This window comes from Sturnira hondurensis, unplaced genomic scaffold (genome assembly GCF_014824575.4).
Source record: "Sturnira hondurensis isolate 20B ecotype Veracruz unplaced genomic scaffold, ASM1482457v3 Scaffold0009719, whole genome shotgun sequence".
In the NCBI taxonomy this organism is placed as follows: Eukaryota; Metazoa; Chordata; class Mammalia; order Chiroptera; family Phyllostomidae; genus Sturnira; species Sturnira hondurensis.
The window spans coordinates 10,797,889-10,820,949 of NW_028082350.1; the positions used below are offsets into that span (position 1 = coordinate 10,797,889).

The 23,061-nt window shown below is 49.1% G+C and overlaps 1 protein-coding gene across 1 annotated transcript in view; it reads right to left on the minus strand.

Moving 5' to 3' along the window:
• ABCC4 (ATP binding cassette subfamily C member 4 (PEL blood group)) overlaps nt 1-23,061 on the minus strand; it is a 222,820-nt gene that overhangs the window by 135,982 nt on the left and 63,777 nt on the right. The window contains exons 5-11 of the mRNA XM_037057558.1: nt 19,197-19,286; nt 17,961-18,124; nt 16,702-16,827; nt 15,890-16,139; nt 9,136-9,237; nt 6,169-6,258; nt 4,328-4,519 (exon numbers count right to left, since the gene is read on the minus strand). Coding sequence (XP_036913453.1) covers nt 4,328-4,519; nt 6,169-6,258; nt 9,136-9,237; nt 15,890-16,139; nt 16,702-16,827; nt 17,961-18,124; nt 19,197-19,286 — 1,014 coding nt within the window. The remainder of the gene's footprint in view (nt 1-4,327; nt 4,520-6,168; nt 6,259-9,135; nt 9,238-15,889; nt 16,140-16,701; nt 16,828-17,960; nt 18,125-19,196; nt 19,287-23,061) is intronic.

Sequence of the window (23,061 nt, forward strand, 5' to 3'; positions counted from 1 at the left end):
CAAAAACATTTCAAAGTCACTGGATTAGAGGGAGAAGCCTGAGTTGAGCATATATGACAATGACAGGGAGGTATTCTTAGGTTACCTCTAAGTTAGAGTTAACCAATTATTTCATTCACAGCAGCTTTCCTGGAAGATCAGACACTCAAACCCAGGAAATCCAGGGAAGGGCTGTGGGGTTTACTGCCGCAGTGTCAGAAACACATCCAGGGTGTCGCGGCGAAGGCTGAGGCTCCCGACAGAACCATCCTGGAGCAGACCGCTGGAAGAGCCACGAGGGCCACAGGTGCGGCCCCGGGGATGGAGCATGGACGGCGGGGTCTGACAGCAGGTGCCCTCGGAGCCTCTGCTCATGGCCCTTCTTCCGTCTGGAACTGCCCTTCTTGTGGGTGAGAGCCTGGCAGCCTCTGTAGGCCTAGCTCCAGCACCGTCTCCCAGGAAGCCACCCCTGAGTTTCCCAGGTGAGAGAGTCATCTCTCTCTCTCTCCCCACCCCAGTTCCTAAGACCTTTGTTCATATGTCTCACGAAGGACCTGTCTTCTTCTGCTTCGTGACCTGTGTGCATGCACAGGGCTTCTCTCCCCACCAGTCAGCTCCTGCATGGTAAGACCTACGTGCCGAGCTCAGCTCTGGATGCTTCAAACTGATTCTCTCTAATCCCCACAACATGCTGCACAGTAAATGCAGCTGAGCCTCTGCACCCACGGCTTTGTGTTTGCAGATTAAACCAATTTCAGGTGGGAAACAGAATCTTCCAAACACAGTTGGGACTCCATGAAGGCAGAGGGCCGACTGTCCGTATTGCTCCACACCATCTGACAGGAGGGATTTTGATATCTGAGTGGGGGGGAGTCCCAGAACAAATCCCCCACATACACTGAGAGACACTGTATTCCAACCCACTTCACAGATGAGGAAACTGAGGCTTTGTAGGGTTTGGACAATTAGCCAAAATCACACACCTGATAAACAGGGAAACTGAGACTCACCCCCAGAGTTGGCTGGCCCCAGAGCCCTGGAGTTTACCACAGCCCCCCACTGCACCTAATGTGATTGAGTTGTTTCCTAAATGATGTTCTGTAACTCACCACCATGTCACTGAACATGTCCTCAGCCTCCATTGACATTGCTACAGGTGATTACTTCCTGTCTCCTTATTTTTTTATAGAAATGTTTTCAGCTCAATGAATTTAAAAGTTTACTTTAATTAGATCAAGTATCATACATCTAGTTGTTATTAATACTATGTGAGCTAAGAAATGTTGCTTTCCTCCAGGATTTGGGGGTTAACCCTAAGGAGAAATCTTTATTATACTTACACAGTGGTATGGAAGTATAGCGAGAAAAGGGCTATAATAGTAACAATAGCTACCATTTACTAAAAAGCTGGTGCATTTGCATTTCACAGGCGTTCTCTGTAGTCCTGACAGTAACCCTATACCTCCCCCATTTAACAACCCAGGAGACTAAGACAGAAACCTAGAGCCCCTCCCTGGGACTGCCCCTCCGGCCGCCCTGTGCAGTCTCTGGGTCTGCAGGCCAAGGGCATCCCAGAGTGCCCCCAATGACCTGTGGCAGTCAAAGGCCCACCCACTGACATGGGGGTTCCAAAAGGAGGTGAGCAGAGGATCGCACAACTCACTAGGTGATTCCCTGGTGTCCTAAAGAACGGGCGGCCCCCTGCTAGCCAGAGTCACAGCCGGCATTTCAGGATGACAGTTAAACCTCCTAGAAACCTCCTTCTGACTCAACGTCCCCATTTTGTAGCAGAAACATCAGAGGCCCAATCAGGCAATAGGACAGGTCCGAAGGGGCAGTGGGCAAGGGACACAGCCAGAACCCTGCTCTTTCCTTCCCCTCCACCTTGGGCCTCCCTTCCGACCAAAGCCCTGACTCCTGTCCCTGTGTCGTGTAGAACAAGACAACAGTCCACGTTTGCACGTCTGCAGACGTAGAGGAGCATGACTGTGCAGGACATCCTGGCAGGGGCCTCCCTCCTCCACAGTCCATGTGCCACACAGACCCCTTACCCCGAGGCTGGGCGAAGCCCCAGGTTGGGCCGCCATTACTGGCCCAGGCATCCCACGTGGTGCTGGCAAAGGCATCAGTCCTGGGAAAAAACGCTGAATGACAGTCACAGTTCCCACTACTTTTCTCTACAGATGCTCCAAAGGGGGGCTGCCCTATAACCAGGAAGGCAAGGTCCCACAAAGAAAGAGTCAGATGCTGGCCTAGGTCTATGGAGTCTAACCTGGACATCAGGGATTTATTTGAACTTGACTGAGGTAAAGAGAAGATGCCTGATGTCTGTGTTTATTCCACATCCCACATCCCCCCTGCATCCACCACCCGCTTTTTAAAACAGTGCTTCCTTACATTTTCTCAATTGAGAGGCAGCAAGGCACCATGGGAAAGCACAGACTCTAGCTGTGCAGAAACGGATCTGAACCTGAGCTCACCTGTTCAGGTGAGTCGTTTCATCTCTCTAAGCCCCAATGTTACCAACGATAAAATGAGGATGCAAACATCAAAGACTCAGGCAAAACATTAAACACCCCCACACCTTTGGGCACACCCGTGAGAGAGAGAGAAATGATTAGCACATGGACTCAATAAATGGGAACTATTACCGTTACTGCTTTACATTTGTTTTCTCTCCTTTCTAAAAACCTAGCTCACTATGCTAACTTGATTTGATGTCATTCTCAAAAACACATTAATCTCTTATTAATAACCCAGGAAAAAAAGAAACAAAAGCCCATTAAAATAAGCCATTATGTTTCACCTACATCAACATAAAATATTACTCACCTGATATAATCTACAATGTTCAAGCCATTGTTCAAGCAACGTAACTATTTCCTCACAAAGTCGGTGTGGGGCCTCCAATACCACAACCTGAGACGCCTGTCCCAGCCTTTCCCAATCGGCACAGAGGAACGAACAGTCGGGCGGCCGGCCAGACTGTGCCGAGCTGACCCCACGGAGAGCCAGGAGCACCACTATTCGCTGACTTTTATAGCCCGAAGTGAGTCACGTGGTATTTACCAGCATCTTTCTTTCCCTTGTGGCTAAATTATATTCCCCTACCAGGTAAGTTTGGTTTTCATCATTCAATCGTTAATTGTATTTAAATCTCAAGGTGCAATTAAACATTCCGTCCTGCCCTTGTCTGAGAAGCTCAATGTCATTTCTGAACACAGTCTCTCCCCTTGTGAACTGATGCGGTAGGAAAAGGAAATTCTAGATCATTCTGTTGTTTTTGAATAAATTACAAGTCAAAAGCAAAGTGGAATGAAAAAAAACTGGCAGAACGAAAGGGACCTAGGAGACCAGCTGACCAAGTGCAAAATGCAGACCCTGTGCAGAGTCTGAGTCAGACTAACAGTCACCAAGATCCCTTACTGGGACAATGAAACGCAAACACTGACTAGAACACATGCTACTCGAGAATTTTGGTCATTTTCGGGTGGAATGATGTGATGCTGTGTTTCCAAGACTTTCTTATAGTTTAGAGAGAACTCATGCAACATTTATAGGGGAACTAATGTGAGTCCAGGACCAGCTCCAGGGACCTTGGGCTGCGGGTGAGGTGAGCAGAGGGCGGCAGAGGCGAAACAAGGCCGGTTACCAAATGCCAGGGCTGACCTGGGAAAGCGTGCAGGTGGGTTCCTTAAATTGCTCTCTCTAGTTTTGCAAAAGAAACTGTCCATTTTAAAACTATCCATGGCAATGTGCTTACTAAGTGTGCACCGATGTGACCAGGATAAGTTGGATGAAGAAGTGTTTAAAGTTTCCTGTCCATTATAACTGTCCATTTTTAAAAGGTTAAAAATCGCTGTGGCTGGTGTGGCCCAGTGGATTGAGTGATGGCCTGCGAACGAAAAGATCACTGGTTCAATTCCCAGTCAGGACACATGCCTGGGTTGTGAGTTAGGTCAAGCCCCCAGTAGGGGGTGCGGGAGAAGCAACGGCACATTGATGTTTCTCTCCCTCTCTTTCTCCTTCCCTTCCCCTCTCTCTAAAAATAAGTAAATAAAATAACATAAAATAAGAATTAAAAAAAAGAAAAACGGTTAAAAGTCAATAAAACTTGACGAAATCAAACAAACCCAAAGGAAAAGGCATTCTGTGAACATCAGTACCACATCGGGAATACAGCGTATGTGTGCACCTTATGAACCCTGCAGACCAGCTGCAAGTATTAAACAGCATTCAGACATCTTCCACATGAAAAATAAAACTTTTAACAAGCCCTGTAGAAGACACCAACGTCACCATCATTATCTGAAGTTCAAGTAGATGCAGCTCTGAAGTCATTACTCACCTTTTTCAAAGCACAAGCCTTTATTACTCTTTCATATCGTTCCTTCTCATATTTCTTCCCAAATAAAATATTACTCCTCACGGTTCCTGAGAACACCCAGGGCTGCTGAGAAACATAGGCGACCCTTCCGTGCACGGTGACCAGTCCCTGGTGGGGCGGCAGTTCCCCCAGGATGGCGCTTAACAGCGATGACTGAAAGAGATTGCGAACAAATACACGTCACGGGCAGCACATGGAAGCAGCCGCTGCAACACGGCCCAGCCCTGGGGTTTGGAAACCGTCACAGCCCCGCCACTTCAAGAGGAGAAAGTGCAGCCCTGGAAGGTGCAATTACAAAAATCTAAAGTAACTAATTCTTGGGGTAAACTAATGGTTGATAAGGGCTATTAATAAAATAAGAGTAGAGCCCTGGCTGGTGTGGCTCAGTGGGGTTGGGCATCTTCTGGCAGAGTGCAAGGTCAGGGGTTCAATTCCCAGTCGGGGCACATGCCCAGGTTGCAGGCTGACTCCCCAGTCGGGGTGTGTGTCAAAGGCAACCGATCGATGTTTCTGTCTCACACTGATGCTTCTCTCCCTCTTTTTCTCCCCTCCCTCCCCTATCTCTGGAATCAGTAAAAGAAAAAAATTAATAAAATAGAGTATAACAAGCTCAGTCTGACCAAAACTTTTGCCCCAAATGACATGCTACACTCAACAAAGACAAACAGAGGATGGCTGACATTTGTAACTAACAGAGCCACCTGGAATGATATGTATTTCACATGTCTGACATTCAACACCCTTGTTCCAGCACCCGGGTACCCCGCACCTGTTCCCTGAGAGCCAGGGGTACACAATACAGGGTAATACCCCTGTCTTTACGACAAAATCTTGCATTACAAACTCACGAGCATACACTTTTCTAGCATAACATCATCACACTCCAGCACACCACATGACATTTCAGGTGAAATGCTCACATGAAAACCATAAATGATCACACCCACATCATACAACCACACGCGAGCAGGCCTCACGCCTGCCAGGCCCTGCACATCCAATGCACCAGAAAAGATTCTTTAAAGGAACTCTGAAGCGAGTCACATTTCCAAACAGCGAAAATCCATCCTAAAAGTAACAGTCCCTGTCATTTCCACAGCCCGTGTGTAGATTTCTGTGTTTCGTTGTTTCAGAACACACAAGACCAGGTGTGCACATGATGTCCTCCAAATCTGTCACGACATACAGACAAGACACGTCTGTGCCTCTGTAAGCAGAGTACTTACCCCACAGAGCCAAAATCACTTGTGTACCCATCTGTCTCACCCACGGCAGGGCTGTATCGGGAGGGCAAAGGTGCCTGGGTCCTGTGTCATCTGCTCCCAGCACTGAGGCCTGTGCATGGCAGTGTACACTCCTAAGCGTGCGCCGATGTGACCAGGATAAGTCAGATGAAGAACTGTTTAGAGTTTTCCGCAAGAGCTTTTACAACCTCCAGACTTCCTGGAAGGCCCAAGAAGAAACACAGAATGGGCTGCACCCAGATTTATCAGGCCCTGTAACCTTCTTGCAAAATGAATGCTCCAGGGAACACGCTTTGAGAAGTGCCACTTTAGATATACCCAGCTCATACTTGTGAGTCAAGAGGGAGAAACATCACTGTGAGAGAGACATGGTGAGTGGTTGCTTCTCCCACATACCCGCATCAGGAACCGAACCTGCAACCTGTGCCCTGACCGACGACCTTGCAGTATATGGGACGATGCTCCAACCCACTGAGCCACACGGGTCAGGGCTCAACCCCGAGACCTGAAGATGGCAGGTGGCATCACATGAAGCTGCCAAAAGAATCAACACCTTACCTTTCCGGCTCCCACAGGTCCAACCACAGCTAACAATTCGCCAGGTCTGACGGTGAAGGAAAGGCCTTGCAGGGTTGGGGTTTCTAATGCCTGCAAATTCAAGTTTACGAGAGAGAGTCCATTTCAATAAAGCAACACATACCACTTCAAAAAGTGGAGAAAATGATATAACAGTCACTGATACGATAACCCACATCTCTCTCTGTCCTATTTGAAGATTCTGCATCCCGCAGGGCTTTTCCATCCAAACACATCTCTTTGGGGTTTGAACCAGCTCCCACTGCCTTTAGGAAGGGCCAATTCTTTTAACTTATTTCCACGTGGACCCAGCTCTGGACCCAGAGTACAAGTAGTACAAATGACAAGGCACCTCCTTGAAATGAAAACTTCTTGACACACACTAACTGATTGATAATGACACACTTAACAGAACATGCAGCGTGGGAGGTTTTAATCCTTTGGAACCATAACCATTGGTTTTATTCTTATGTCATCCATCTCCACAAGGTGGCGGCATAAGTACGTGGCATGCCTGCACATCTCTCCCTTTTCACTTGCTAAGACACAAATCCATTCGTTTCACGAGTGAGAGGCCAGTTGGTGAGACCTTCCCCCACCTAACCTGCCTGCCTGTCTAGTGGCGCTGGTTACAGCGTCTGTGCCTTTCTCCCACACTACAACCCAGCATGCACTTCACCTTGCCTCAGCTCCTCTCCAAAGCCCTGTGACCGTGTCCCTCCCCCACCCAGGGGCTCTGCTACCTCACCTGACACCCCCTAAGCACCCCCTAGCATGAGGCGTAAGGCATCCACAGGCAACACCCGCACAACAGAACAAGGCGATCTGTACCACAATGCAAGCTGCCGAAAAGGCTGAGCACATGCGGCTAAGATTCTTGGAAGAACAACAAAACAGCTCATTTGACAGCGCTGCATAATTGGCTATGAAAAGAAATTTGGTCAGGGGTCGTACAAAGTGGGTGTTGGCTACCTCGGTGCTTCGTCGAACTCACTGCATTCAAGAGAGTGTATCTTTATAATGAATTTTGACGTGCTTTCTATAAATGCTCAACAGCGGATTGTGATGAGCAGTACAAAGCAGGTGGTAAATCTAACACATGAAGGCAGGGCAGGTTACGTAAGGGAGCCTGAGCAAGCTTCCAGTTGCAAAAGGGGCAATGACGTAGCTTTATGTACTGGATACTACCTAGCTGAAGATGGCAGACCCTGAGGTAAAACTAACTATGTGGCCCTGACTGGTGTGGCTCAGTGGGTTGGGCATCATCCCACGAAGCAAGAGGCCGCTGGTTCAATTCCCAGTTGGGTTATATGCCTGGCTTGCGGGTTCAGTCGCAGGTTGGGGCACGTAAGGTCAGGGAGGAGGCAACCGAATGATCGACGTTTCTGAAATCAATGTTTTTCCTCCCTCTTTTTCTCTCCCTTCCCTTCTCTCTAAATAAATAAAATCATTTTTAAAAACAAAACTAGGTGACCACTACTAGCAGGTGGCACAAAACGTACCAGTCACAGGCACGAACTCACAGTCTCCAGCAGGGGTCCCCCGACCTCCAGGCGGTGGACTGGTACTGGTCTGGGCTTGCTAGCAACCAGGTCACACACAGGAGGTGAGTTTGAATGTGATGGGCTTGAATTGTCCTGAAACCATCCCCCATCCCCACCCCGGTCGGTAGGAAAACTGCCTGCCACAAAACTGGTCCCCAGTACCAAAAAGGTTGGGGACCGCTGGTCTGCGGAGTTTGGACACCTGGACCACCGGCAAAGGGAGAACCAGCGGTGGCGGTGGGAATGAGTGCGGGCTGGACACCTGTTCACTCAGGCCCTGGTTCCTGACCTCCCCTGGCTGTGATGGGAACTGCCAGCTACTACGCACCGCCTTCAAACTTTCTAGTCAGCTCCAGCTCAGCCCTCGGACAGCAGAGCAGAAGGAGAGCACCATCTGAGACCGGGAGGCAGGACGGGGAGGAGCTGGTACCCACCAGTACGTCCACCGGCTTGCAGCTGCCTTCCTGGGACAGTCACATCACCTCTGCAGAGCCAGCACCAACAGCATGGCCCTCGGCTCCCGGGTTCTCCTCCCTGAGCCCCTGCGGCCCCAGTGGGGAACCTGGTTTAGCTCTTGCCATTGCTAATCTCTGGCTCCCACCTGCTGCCACCTACGTGACTAATTCCCTGCATGAAACTCCCTCCACTGCGGTCTGTGTTCTGTTCTCCTGGCCAACCTGGACGGATACAGCAGGCTGTGCACCCAGGACCAGGGAGCCAGGGAGAGAAGTGATGCAGGTGTGGACAGAAGGGGCAGCATGCCCTGAGCGTGCAAGTGGGAGAACTCCTTGAGAGTGGTTCTTTTTCTTTCCCTATTTGTGTAAATGTCACAAATAAACCAAGTGTTGGAAATAGCCACGTAATCTTGCCAGTTCTGGCTGTCAGTTTGCCACAGAGTGAAACCCCGAGACGGGGGCTCACTGGAGCCTCTGATGCCCACCTGCTGCCGCCTCGCTGCTCTGAGCTGCTGCCAAGGAGCCAGCACCTTGCAGAAGCTCAGACGCGGGGAGCCCCCAGCCCCCCTCCCAGCAAAGACCCACACAGTGGCTCCATTCAGAATGCAGTAAGACGGCCTGGTAACAATCAGGGTAAAAAAATGTGCATGCTAATCCTGTCAATTCTAACTTTACAAACCAAGACACTTTAAATTCAAAACGTGCTTAGAAAGACTTCAAAAGTGCTCTTCGAGATGAAATAAAAAACATGTCAAATATCTTGTGCTGCTTTTATGCTTCACCTGCATGCATTGCAACCTTCTTCCTGGTTCTGAGAGTTTCTGTGACACGCTTCCAGTACACAGGCACGACCCACTCGATACCATGTGTAAAATCCCCTAACTCTCTACGAACTCTAAGTCACCCCTTGTCTTTTAGCGGTCACGGCCGTGTAACAGAGGATTTGTTACCTTATCCCAAAAAGCAGTAAAATCTTGCACATGCAGCACCATTTTACCGTCTGAGGGTGGCGGAGCACTGGGCGCTTTTATCTCATCAAGCAACAGAAAGTTCTGGGGAAATGGGAAAACACAGATTGTTTAAATGGCAGGAACAAAAATCACAAATGATTGCTTTCCTGGAACTTGCACTATAAGCCTTAAAACACAGGGTTCGTATCATTTTACCAACTGCATTTAAAGTGTCAGCCCACATCAGAACATACCACATAGTGTATAGTTCAGCTCACTGTGGACAGCGCAGGTTGGAACCGCACAGGCCCACTTACACACAGATTACTTTTTCTAGAAACACTGTGAAGGTATTTATTTTCTCATCCTTATGACTTTCTCAGTAACATTTTCTTTTTTCTATATTATTTTACTGTAAGAAGACAGCATACAGTACATATAACATACAAGACGTGTATTAAATCGACTATTTACGTTCTCGGTAAGACATCCGGTCAACAGCCGGCTATTAGTAGTTAAGCCGTGTATTGGGCTGGCCAAAAAGTTCATTTGTTTTTTTCTATACAATGGCTCTAGTAGGGCTTAGTTGCCTTTAACTTCATTCACAGCAATTTCAATATTAGTATAAATAACACCCCTTTTTCATTACAAAACCTTTTATCACAAGATCATAGGCACGTCATTCTGTGACAACATCACACTCAGGGGCACCCTATGGCCTTTTAGGTAAACTGTTCAATTAAAACTATAAAGTATTACACCTGCATTGTTACCGTACCAACCACACTCACGCAGATGTATATGACTTCTACTATACAGGATCTGTTGGACCCTGGATATTAGAGTTCATGGCCACACGGCTGTCTTCGTAACTTTCTCAACAAGTGTACTATTTCCACTGAAGAGAAAACAGGGCTCCCAATGTGCAGACATTTAGACCCTGGGCATTTTTATTGTTTTATTACTGTGTTACTAACAGTAGTCATGGGAGTTGGTAGGAAATGATTCCATAAACATCTACTGTGCCGAGCACCTGGTGACATGCTGGGAACGCCGGGACCAAGGCCGCTCCCAAGGCCGCTCCCGGGCCCTCAGGGGATCGAGCTGGTGCAGGAGCCCCCCGGCTGGGACACGGGGCCAGGGGCCGAGCCTCCTCGAAAGCCCCCCGCACCGCTGTTGATCTTGTGCACCCTTTAGCTGGGCCCTTAAGCACACCCTACTTATCCCCCCACGCAGTGTCGACACATGACTACTTGTCATTACTATCGCTTAAAGTCCTTGTTCTAAAAAGAAAACATGCTTGGTAAGTGTCTATCACTTAAAAAGGTATTTTATAAACATCTTAAAAAGGTCTTTTGTAACATCTTTTCACAAGCCCTGGCTATTCGCCCTTAGCAAATGCCCTCTGGGCAGCAGGAACCCTGCCTCTCCCACGTCCTGCTGTTTTCCCTGCTAGTTAGGAGCTGTTCAAAACGCTGGCACTGAACGGAGATGTCCGGAGAACCACCGCCAACCTAACAGAACACCGTACAGGAAAAAAACCCCTTTGCTCTGCACACGGTAGACTGAGAAAAGCTGTAATGGTGCAGAAACTGAGTAAACAATCCAGACCCCCCCAAAACCCCAGCCTCCCCCCAAAAACCTGTGCACACGTGGCCGACTGTTCACTGTCCCCAACATCTGCTCTCATCCTTCTGTGGTAACAAAACCCCAACTTCTAGCGGGCCCTTGGCAGTCTAACCGGAGCCATGTGACAAAATTCAGACTGGTGGAAAGTAACAATGTCCCAGAACCTTTCTGTCCCCACAGCCCAGGACACAGCGGCGTAACAAGAAAGAGTCTGTGTCCCTGACACCATCAAGGATAGTACTAGCCAGGGACTTATCACGGAGTGAATTCTGCGCCCGGCAAAGTTATGTCGAAGTCCTAACCTCAGTTACTATTTCCTATTTCCAAATCGTGACTGTGTTTGGAAATAGGGTCACTGCACATGTAATTGATTAAGGGGTGGTCATGCTGGCATGAGGCGGGCCCTGTATCCAACATGGCTGGTATCCTTGTAAGAAGAGAAGAGAGAGGGAAGGACAGACACACAGGCAAGAAACAGCCACATGGCTGGGAGTGGAGGAATGTGCTCCCAAGCCCGGGCCCACCAAGGGTCTGCAGCGACCACCAGGAACTAGAAAGGGCAAGGGTTCTCTCTCCAGCCTGCAGGGCGGTCATGGCTCTGCGGACACTGTGGACTCAGACTTGTAGTCACCAGAACTGCCGAACAATAAATCTGCTACCGCAGCCTTAGGAAACCCGTGCAGAACCTGGCAAGGGTATGTTGCACGAGAGAAAAAGAAAGTTCCTTGGGTAAGCTGCTTTAACGTGGGTACGCTGGAACCCAGGGGCAAACGTAACCCTAACCAGCAGAGGAGGCAGCTGAAATAAGCTTGTGAAAACGTTTGAGAAAGACGAAACAGCACCCTAACAAGTCAGCTGCTATTTCAAAAACCATACACACCCTTCACATGCTTGCGTCTCTCTCCACACAGCTACACATTTGGTGGCCACGCTCTGCTTCAAAAGAACAACTAGTTAAAAACTGGAAACAGAAACGTCTGTGTAGGAAAGGGCAATGTATGCCTGCGCATTTCTCTCTCAAAGACCCAGCGACAGACACGGTCTGCTCCTCCCTTCCTGCGCTCCCCCCCTCCCGCCCACCCAGGCTCGCGGAGAACCTGCTTGAGAGTGGGCACTGCTGCCCCTGCCTGCCCGAGCCCACAGCCAGGCAAGGCGGCCGACAGGACAGACTGGTCTGAGGCCACCTCTGAGGCTTTCGATCCGTCACAGCTTGATTTCTCTCTGCACACCGCCTCTCCCACGGCCAGCCCGGTATCCACTCTGACCTGTTCTGCCACGATCCAATTCACTCCAGTTCTCTTGTCCTCCAGAAACAATACTCATTTCAGAATCTCCCGCACCACCAATTGTTGACCACTTGAAGGAACACTTCCCAGTTCCCTTCCTGGCCAGCTCCAACACCCATGAACCTATCCCAAACAGTCACTCCCTCCTGAGTGCCTTAAAACACCTGAGAAGGGCCCTGGCTGGTGTGGTTCAGTGGGTTGAGCTCAGGCCTGTGAACCAGAGGGTCACCAGTTCAATTCCCAGTCAAGGCACATGCCTGGGTTGCAGGCCAGGTTCCGGGTGGGGGGTGCATAAGAGGCAACCACACATTGATGTTTCTCTTCCTCTTTCTCCCTCCCTTCCCCTTTCTCTAAAAATAAATAAATAAAATCTTTTAAAAATACCTCTGAGAATGCCCAACATGCTAACAACCTTTCAGCGATCCATCAGCAGCTCAGTCTTTGCTCTCAGAATGGCCTCGGCCGTGAGACCCTGAGTACCAACCCTACCACCCTTCCGAATCCATCTCTCACCCTAACCTACTAGGAAGCAGATCAGGGTGTCCCCAGCTGGCACTGCCCTCCCTCCCTTGGGAGCCCCAGGGGGATTTTAAGTCTTGTAAAGGGTAGAGACTGTGTCACCACACAGCTGACAAGCACAGTGTCAACTCTGATGGACACTGTGCCTCACACGGAGTCAGCAGAGCCCAGAGATCTGCTAGACCAGTGAACACACTACAGGGTGGGCCCAAATGAGTCCAACCGGTGGACACATTGCCACAGCCTCACGCAGGTAACACACCACACGCAAAAGTAATATATGTTATAAATCACGCCTAAACGCAACAAAATTCTAACTTTAGCTGAGGCACATGACCATCTCGTGAAATTCAACCGTCAATGTGCGCACATTAAAAACATCCCGCTTTTTAAAAAAAGGAGAGGAGGAAGCTCTGACTAGTGTGGTTCAGTTTGTTGGGCATCGTTCTGCAAAGCAAAAGGTCACCGGATCAATTCTGGGTCAGGGCACACACCAGTTCAGTCCCTGGTTGGGGCACATACGAGAAGCAACCAATGGATGGTTCTCTTGCACAGCAATGTTTCTCTCCCTCTCTTTCTGACTCCCTTCCTCTCTCTCTCTAAAAATAAGTAAATACAATCTTTTAAAAGAAGAAAAACGATGTATATAAAATGAGGAAGTAGATCTATCAAGCATTTGTCCAAGAAGAGGTCTCTGAGTGGAGAGAGAAGTCACAGTCTTCTGGCTTGAAACAGTGCCGGAAGCGCGGGATAGATTTTCTTCCGGGTCTCGGGCTGATGAAAAAGCCGAAATTCCATTGCCTTTAGAGCCACACAGAGGATACCCAGAACAGGTCATGTGGGAAGTGTCAGATGCTGGGACTGAGCCAAGGAAGTTTGCCTTCCAAGCAGTTGGGGGCAAAAACCTAAGCAGAGACAAATTTTAGTGGTTATAAAAGCCACTAAAGACATTCAGTGCTTTGAAGTTAAGACAAGATCTTTTATAATCCTATTGGACTCATTCAATGCCAAGACCATCCACCTTCCTTCCTTGGTAGAAGAAAAAAAAAGGGCCTGAGCCTGTAACTTCCTAAGAAAGCCTTCATCTAACTGCACACGAAAGAGGAAACCGAAAAGCACGTATGAAAAGGAAGATGCTGCACTATAAAGCCCACATGCAGGTTTGCCACGCTCATCCTCCGGCTCCCCTGGGCTGAGACCTGCAAAGCCCAATGTTCCAAACCACCTAACTCAAATCTGCTCCCTCACTGTGCATTTCCCAGGCTCCCTAGCCCAGGGTGGGCCACCCTGGGCCATCCAGTATTTATTTGAGGCCCTTTATGAGTCCAACATGGGGCCGAGCACTATGCAAAAACTACCAGACATGGTGTGCTGTCCAGGGGCTGAGAATGTCCCAGGGGAACCAGAACCACCGCACTTGAGATGAGGCTGTGCGGCGCAGAGCTGGCCTTGTGTGCCAATGGGAGCCTCGGCTCAGTACAGGTGCAGCAGGGCTGGGAGAAGGAGGTAGGAGCTGCCCGGAGGGCTCAGCAGTGTTTGCTCACATCAAGAACAGAAGAGAAGAGAAGCCTGGGAGCTGAAAGGGTCAAACAAAGACCTGGAGGGGCAGGTGAACGTGGCATATAGCAGAAACAAGCCTTCCCCCCAGAGTAGGGGGTCGTATGCTGGAAAAGGCCCAATGTGGGCAGGTGAGCTTTAAGCTCAAGTTTAAAAATTTGACCCCATAGAAAACGCAAGTCCCTGGAGGCCTTCAGAGGAAGACCAAACAATTAAAACAACACTTAAGGAAATACTCCACATGCCAGAAGGTGTGAAGGCAGCAATGTTACAAGGGTTGAGAAACCAGGGTCTGGGCAGGACCCAGAGCTTGTTCTATTACGTACAAGCTATGGGAGGAGGGGCGCTCCAATTCACCTATGACAGACCCTGTTTCTTTATCTGTGAAGTGGGTACGCTAATGCTTAGCTCATTCCATCGTTGTCCGGACATGTGAGACACTGTGTGGAGGCTTCAGCAGTGTCTGGCCCCTGGGTGGCACTCACAGCGGCAACCTAAGGCACAGCGGCGGTGGCGGTGGCAGCGGTGGGGACGTGAACATTACGGCAGCACAATGCCTATGCAAAGCCACCTGCAAAAGCTGCAATGCACGCTTAATCTGTCCCTGCGGTCCAAAGTGCATTCCTAAACGTCTTCTTTCAAACGACACAGCTACGTACAAGAAATTTTACTGACCTGCACAGACCATCCCTTACCAAGGCTGCTAGAAACTCCCGCCAAGAAAAAAAAATGATAAACACAAGGGACCAGAACTGACCTTGGATGACCAAAGTTTTATGGGTAATGCTTTTTTTTTAACAGTATAGAAACTTAATCATAAAAATAACTCAGCTTTTATGACAAGAACCACCACCACCCCCCGCCCCTGCCCACCACCAGCACCACAAAAATGTACACCACGCTATCGGACTTGACGAAACACTTACTCCCAGGCACACACCACTGTGGAGAAACAGGAACAGAACCACCTAGATGTCTGGTGAAGCCCAGCCCCGTGGGTCGGTGCCAGGCCCCCACCAGCAGACAACTCACCTTCATTTTAGAACTGTTCACAAATGCACAAGTTCCTGATCACCTACTGTGTGCCAGGCCCTTAACCTGGTGATGCAAATTATCTGCCCCCAGCAACTTAGGAACAGATAGTTAGGAAAAGGCAACAGAGGGTAGGGTGGAAGTTAAAGAAAAAAAATTAAAGGAAGAGGCCTGCTAGAGAGAATCCAGGGCAGGAAGAAAAAGTGCAGAGGACAGGAACAACAAGGTAGGGCTCCAAGAGGTAGACGGAGAAATCATAAGACACGCACCCATGGAGAAAAGAGCCCGTTCTTAAACAGAGAGAACTCAGCAAGGTGCAGGCCTCCTTCCTGTCCAGGAAGCCGGGGCCTCCCAGCAGCTCCTCCCTTCCCAGCCCAGAGAGGACCCCCCTCCACTGCAGGACTGTGCACAGCCCCCACCTTCTGATTCCAGCCTGTACAGGAGACAAACTCGGTTTCCCTGTCCTGCTATGACACATTGTAATCGCCCTGCAGTTACGACTTGCACACCCAACGCCCCGTGCTGCTATTCACAGCACTGCCTGTGAGCGATCACGCGCTGGGCATTGCTCGTGATGAGCTCTGCCTGAGCAACTGGGGACCAGCAGGCATGACCTTCTGGAATGACGGCAGGTCACCACACTGGGACACAGTGCCGCTAAGTAAAAAGAGGCATGGTTTTTTTTTCTTGCGAGCCGCCTACAGTTTTAAAAAAGTTACTTGTCACCAAACCTTGATTCTTCGGATGCTGATGATGGACTCCGACACCTTCTCAATGGCTGTGGGGAAGAAGAGCGTGATCGTCAACCTCAGGGCCCCATAGAGTGCCACCGCCACGAACACACGGCTGGCCGTGATCACGTTGCCGAGGAGCACATAGATAGTGAAGGTCACGAAAATGATGATCTTGCAGGCAGTGAAAAACGATGCCAAATTCATTCCTCTAAGGTAGGAACTTCTCAGAATCTTGGAGATCTCCTTCCTAGAGAAGAGGAGGACATAGGTTTTAAAGGGGAACATCGACATCCAAGTCAGGAAATGAATTCAAGTGCCTTTTGCACGCGGCCTCATTCTAAGGCGTGGACGTGCTTCAAGGAGAACTGCCGTTCTACGGCTGCAACGCTGGGGCCAGCTCCCCATAGGGATCACACGCTCCATCACAGCTCGCTCATCCAACTCAATGAAGGCTAAGGTCACACTTCAACATTTGGGGTCAGTCTGACTGGGCCTGAGCAGCAGGTCGCTGAGGACAGACAGATGCAGCCTGTCCCTTCCAGGAACACGTGCACTTGTTGGAAAAGAGAATAAGGAAGTCAAAACTTGTGAGATATGAGGATATTAGACGGAAGCAGCCCACACAGGCCCCGCGGGGGCCACAGCAAAGAGGCATCTAACAAGGACGAGTGGAGGGAGGCTGAGTTGCATGCACACAGGACCTGAGAGGCAGAGCCTGAGTGAGTCCGGGATCAGAGCAGAACAAGAAGGAGAGAGCTTTCGATTTCTTAAAAGCAGGAACAGAGGGTATGATGTATACAAAAGCTTACCTCCTCAAATGGGTAATAAGGTCCGCAAATGACTTTTCCCAGGCATACATTTTTATTATTCTGATGCCGGTAATAACTTCATTCATGGTTCTGATCCTGGCATCTGTGAAACCTGCGGTCTTGCTCCTGAGGAGACAGAGGCGAGCGGTGAGCCATGGCCCCCACACCCCAACGGCCCCCTCCGCAGAAACCACGGGTAGAGGCCGGGAGCCAATGACCCCCTACAGCTCTTCTGTGCTGACCCTGCCGGCAGGTCCTCCTCACAACACATGAGGGGAAGGACTTCCATTAGGATCTCAATGATCCATCCCAGTTCCAGTGGTAATTTGCAGAACTGGCAACATCCGCTGAGGAAGACGATATTCCATCCACTCAAGGTCACGGTCGGAGAGCGAAGGGAGGAAAAGCCCCCAAATCTAACAAGAACACAGTTGACTGCACCGTAATACATTAGGCATGAAGGAGAAAAGAAAGGGTTGTTTATTCTACTGGGAAAGGAAAGAGCAAAGAAGCTTCAGAATTCTGGTAACCCTGGAACAGGCCTTGAAGGACCAACAACATCTCTCCACGGCAAAGAGGAGAAAGGATGTTCCAAGGAAAGAAAAAGACCAGGTACAGGGGCACAAAGGAAGGAACTCAAGGTGCTTCAAACCACCTCGCTCCATCCACCCAACAACCTTGGCAGTGACCCACTTCTAACCCTCTGGGATCTGCTCTAGGTCCAATTCACCACCATTAGGCTCTTCATCACCGGCCACTTGTCTATCACAGACACTGTCAGGACTGTGCACGTTATGAAGACACAAATAATTAAGACCAACCTTGCCCTTGGGAATCTTCTAACTTGATGGAAACAGGGAATTATAAAAACAGTAGCACACACACTGTCAATGGCTCTTACGCAAGCATAATAAAAGTATATGCAGCTAGAATTGGACCCATAAGCTCTCTAAATGTATTGCTACTTAATAATTTTTAAATAACTTCGATGCATATAAATCCCGCTTAAGTACACTCTACTTAGTGAGGTGCGGTGCCTAAAAAGCTAGCCGGGAGGGGCCAGCAAATACCTTCCCCTCTCTCCTGCAAGACTAGCTTTCAGGTTAAAGCTGGAGCCCCACCCACCAAGCCTGAAGACTGGACAGCACAGGCAGAGAGGAGGTCAGAGAAGGCATTTGTCTTGTTCTGGAACTAAAGCATCAGGCGGCCACCTAACACGTATTACTACGCCACACATCACCTACGAATGTCGCTCTTACCGCAGGGAGGAGAACAACTTGCCGAAGCCGCTTTGCAAAGGCAGAAGGATAATCAAAACGGCCATTCCGCCAAGACAGGATATGCCAATGTCCATCCAGAGCAGGATCGTGACCACAATGGCCTGCAGTGGGCCTACCCACAGAAAGTGCAAGAATATCGTTACCTGAGAAGAAAAAGACAAAGCCTTTTGAGGACTGTTTGAAAGCAAATCCAGCGCAAGAGACAGGACAGAAACAGTCTGCTCCAACCCGACAGAACAGGTGAGAACCCAGACGGAAATGATCCCAGGGGGTTTTAAACCTGCCAAAGCAGAGTTACCTACCCTTCTGGGACAATGCCAGGCAGGCCACCGGCACTTCCAGGGAGAACCTGACTCGCATGCGCAGAGTGGGAAGGAACGTCTCAACTTTGTCTTCCCCGCAGATGCACTCTGGGCTTCCCCAAACTCTGTCTTAAAATCCTGCCCTACCTCCCAGGGGCTCTCCAACACCCAGGAAAGCCTACATTTTGGTGCGTAAATCATTTCCTGTGGAATTATCTCCCTGATCGGCTGAGGCTCCCCTGGGACAAAAGTCTTAGTTATCCCTACAACTATGTAGGAATCTTAGTTCACTGTTGATAGATGAATGACTAAAAGAGAAGGGATCTAATGGTGTGCAGATCTGACCAGCAGTAATAATGCCTTGCATCATGATATATTCACAAGGTAGTGGCAAAGGAAAGTGGGGGTGGGAGGTTGGGACAGTAGACTGTTTCTGGCAGGGACCACCCATTTGCCATTATTTACTGAAGGCTTCCTACACAGCAGGCACTGCACAGGACACAGGGAGAATAACCCCTGCCCACCAGGGGGTCGTCAGCTACAGGGGGAGGAAGACCCCTCAGCCAGCACTCCCAACACGGGGTGCTGAGAAGGGCCACACCAGGCAGACTCTTAGGAACGCTGACCCAGGCTGGGCGAGAACGCTGCAGCCTGCCTATTTACGACTGAATTACGTTGCAGGAGACATTTGGAAAACAAAACACTCACCTACAGGATACCAAAGTGACACACAGAAGAAAAGCGAGTTAAATTACAAAACACACACCCACATGCACACACACACACACACACACACACGCTTACGTCCTCAGCAGAACCCTGGCCTGCGCCAAAGGCTAGCACCTGACATTCCAACAAGGTAAACTGTAGAAGAAGGTGGGGAATGAAGAAGGATCACCGGGGTGCAGCTCACCTGATCAAACTTGCTCACGTCGTTGGACAGCAGGTTGACGATCTGGCCCGTGGTCGTCTTGCCCATGGCCACGTTACTAAGGCGGAGCGCCTGAAGGCAAAAGAGGGAAAGAGAATCAGACCCAATGCTGATCCAAGCCACACTTATGTAAACAGCTACACGCAGAGCACGTTTTCATGGGGTCTGGTGTGATGTCCAGACAGGCAGGCTGACCCAGGACAGCAGGGACCCAGGGGCCCAGAGCCTTCTACGCAGAGCACGTTTTCATGGGGTCTGGTGTGATGTCCAGACAGGCAGGCTGACCCAGGACAGCAGGGACCCAGGGGCCCAGAGCCTTCTACTCCGCAGTGCGGCGGCAGCAAAGGAGCAGCGGGAGCAGAGCACAGCACCCCCGTCTTCATGTTTCAACACAGGTGGACCTGCCAGTATCTTGTTTAAAGTTTACACACGGAGGCCAACTGCAGTAACTTTGAGTCGGGCCAGATGAGAGTGGAGAAGTTGGAAAAAATGTGGAGGACGCGGACTGTAAATCTGGGATCCGTCAGTAATTCTGAGTGTGGCATCATTTCGGTGCTTCAGGTCTTGCTTTACTCAGTCTGCGGCTAGAAATAACCCCTCACCCTGCCTAGATCACAGGTTTCCTACAAGAGTAACATGACACCCTCACCTGTATGGCCCAGTTGGCTGGAGTATTATCCTGTGAACTGAAAGGTTACGGGTTCAATTCCCAGTCAGGGTACCTGCCTGGGTTGTGGGTTCTCTCCCCAGTCAGGGGACATGCAAGAGGCAGCCAACTGATGTTTCTCTCTCACATGAATAGTTCTCTCTCCTTCTTTCTCCCTCCTTTCCCCTCTCTCTCAAAATCAATGGGCATGTCCTTAGGTGAGGATTGAAAAAAAAAGGGAAATGACAAATATTTACTGCCTACTATGTAGAGGGCCCCAGTGGGAGGAGGCATGTACAAGAACCTGGAATCCAAGTGTGGCCTGGGCAGTAAGCACAACAGCGCGGGGGACGGGAGAAGGCTGCGAGGCAGTGGCACTGGGGGGCTGAGGGGCGAACCTGGGACAATGAAGAGGAGAAACTGTGTGGGGAGCACAGAAGGTTGAAGGAACAGCACACACAGAAGTCAGGAAAAAGCAGCACGTGGTGGGTGCAGAGTGAGGAATGCCCAAAATCTGGCTCGGAAACTGGGCTGGGAAAGCACTCAAAAGTTTGGAAGGCAACAAGAAACAGTGAAATATTTTTACATGAGTGTGAGAAACTCAACTTTAGGAAGGTTAAACTGTAAATTGGCCAGGAGAGTCTTACAAGAAGGGAGAATTACTCCAGGCAAGATGTAATAAGACAGTGCACTAGGGTTGTGTGAATGAAAGAAATGGCCAGACAGAAGGGGAACACTGTGCAAGGTGAAAATGCTACGCAGGTATAAGTGAATCAGTCACAAAATAGCAAGGAAGGAAGGAAGGCAGGCAGGCCGGCCAGCCCTGGGGAAAAGAAAGAGAACTTACTGTGCCTTAGTGACCGAAAGCTATCTTCAAAATATTCTTAAAGCCAATTTTAAAAATAGCCCTGGCTGGTGTAGCTCAGTGGATTGAGTGCGGGCCTGCGAACCACACGATCGTGGTTCAATTCCCAGTCAGGGCACATGCCTGGGTTGCAGGCCAGTTCCCAGCAGAGGACTCATGAGAGGCAACCATACATTGATATTTCTCTCCTTCCCTTTCCCTCTGAAGGTAAATAAATAAAATATTAAAAATAAATAAATAAATGTGTTACTTCTCCATGCAAAAAATACATATTTAGACGAGTAGATGTTTGAGGCCTAATTTTAACAATTGAAGTAAGGCAGAATGGTGCACTAAGCTTTTATTTTAAATTGATCATTTTCAAAAAAAATCTCAAGCAGCTATATCTGACGAGAACTGTCACTCACAGACTATCATCACCACAGCTGACACTGGAACTACAGGGTGAGATGGCACAGATGACAATTTGTGCAAAAGACCGAGTCTCTCCGGGGGCACCCTCAGGGCCACCGGTGATTCAGCCATGCCTGGGACCCAGTGCAGTGACAGACTGAAGGGCTAGTTCCAGAGCAGACGTTGGTGGAAGTTGATAACAACCCTGCAGCCAACCCAGAAATGAAAGTTCTGTCCAAAGAAAACCATCCCCATGCCAAATGAGATACACGACACACACTGGCATGTCATCGAGATTATCGAGGAAGACACAGCTGACAAGCAAAGAGTGCCCAACTTCTGCTTCTGACCGCAAAAGGGTAGCAGGTGCTGGACTTGCCCTCCTCATAAAACCGTAAAATGGGACAAAATACACGAAGAAGCAGCTATTTTCTGGCACTGAACCAAGGCAGCACAGGACTGCATGCCTGGAGGGAAGGGAACACAGGAGCGGAGCCAGGGCCTGGCCAGGCCTGCTGCCCTGGGGGAAGTTACAGCCCGAGGAGAATGGCTGTTTCACTGAGCCGAAGAAGAGGGAGTGGCTGTTCCACGTTGTAGAAATATCTGGAATTTGTGAGCCAGAGTAGCAGAGGGGAGGCCCCAGAAGTTTTTGTGGGGATTTTCCGAAGCTACTTCTCCAGGGCTTTGCTGCCCATGGCCAGGGCAAGACTACCTGGGCCCGGGGAGCAGCAGCAGGGTGCTGAAGGGCGACTCCAGAGGTCACCAGGCCATGCAGTGCCGGAAGACACTGGTTCTGCTCAACCAGAATAAAGGGCTGCTCATTGGGACCTCAGCCAGTCAGCTCAGATGCCACAAAGGCCACGCCTTAGTAATAAAGATCTCACTCCAGAGTAAGGGCTGTGCACGCAGACTAAGTTCAAAGCGGAAATGTCTACCCTAGATAGCGCAGATAAATAGACAGATAGATAGGCAGGCAGGCAGGCAGGCAGGCAGGCAGATAAAAAGAACAAACTGACCAACCATTCCTAACAGGCCCACTTCTGCCAGGAATTGCCTTTCAGAATAAATAATACAGACTCCCATAATGTAATCTTCATACCATCTGAAACAGTAGAACAATGACTAGACATGCAAAGAAAATGTGGCCCATAATCAAGAGGGAAACTTACAGGCAATAGAAACAGACCCCGAGAGGATCCGGAATTAGATAAGGTGCACAAAACAACCACAGTCCATCCTCGCTGTGTCCACCCACTGGTCCCGGGACTTTGAGAGAAATGCCATACAGTGAAAACAATTTTACCATTGACATAAACAACTGTGAGGTTCCTATGATATAAAGAAATGGCACTGAGTGAAACAAAATGATCCAAGGGCCTGCAGTATTACAAATTACGTCCAAGGAGTTAAAGGAAAATATGGCTATAAAAAATGAACAGATGAGTAATTTCAGGAAAGAGAGGGACACGATCTAGAAAAACCAAAAGTAAATTCTAGAACCAAAAGATGCAAAATGAAAAATTCACCAGATAACTTTAGCACCAGAAAAATTCCCATTGACCTGTTCTGATTCATTAACCCTTGTGTCTACAATTTACAATCTGAAGAACGAATAGAAAAATAAAAAAGAGATAGAAGAAATAAAGCCTGCCAGTTCCATTATCAAGCAATGGAACACGTGTGTAATTGGAGATCTGGAAGAAGACAACATAAAGGGAAGAAAAAAATACTTCAAGAAATAAAGGCTGAAATGTTTCCAAGTTTGGAAATTATATATATATATATATATATATATAGAGAGAGAGAGAGAGAGAGAGAGAGAGAGAGAGAGATGCAGTTTGGTTTTATATATATATTTGCATACCTAGGACTCTTACCAACCCCCAACAAGGATCAAAAGGAAGAGACCTATGCCAAGGTGCAACACAGTAAACTGCTAAAAA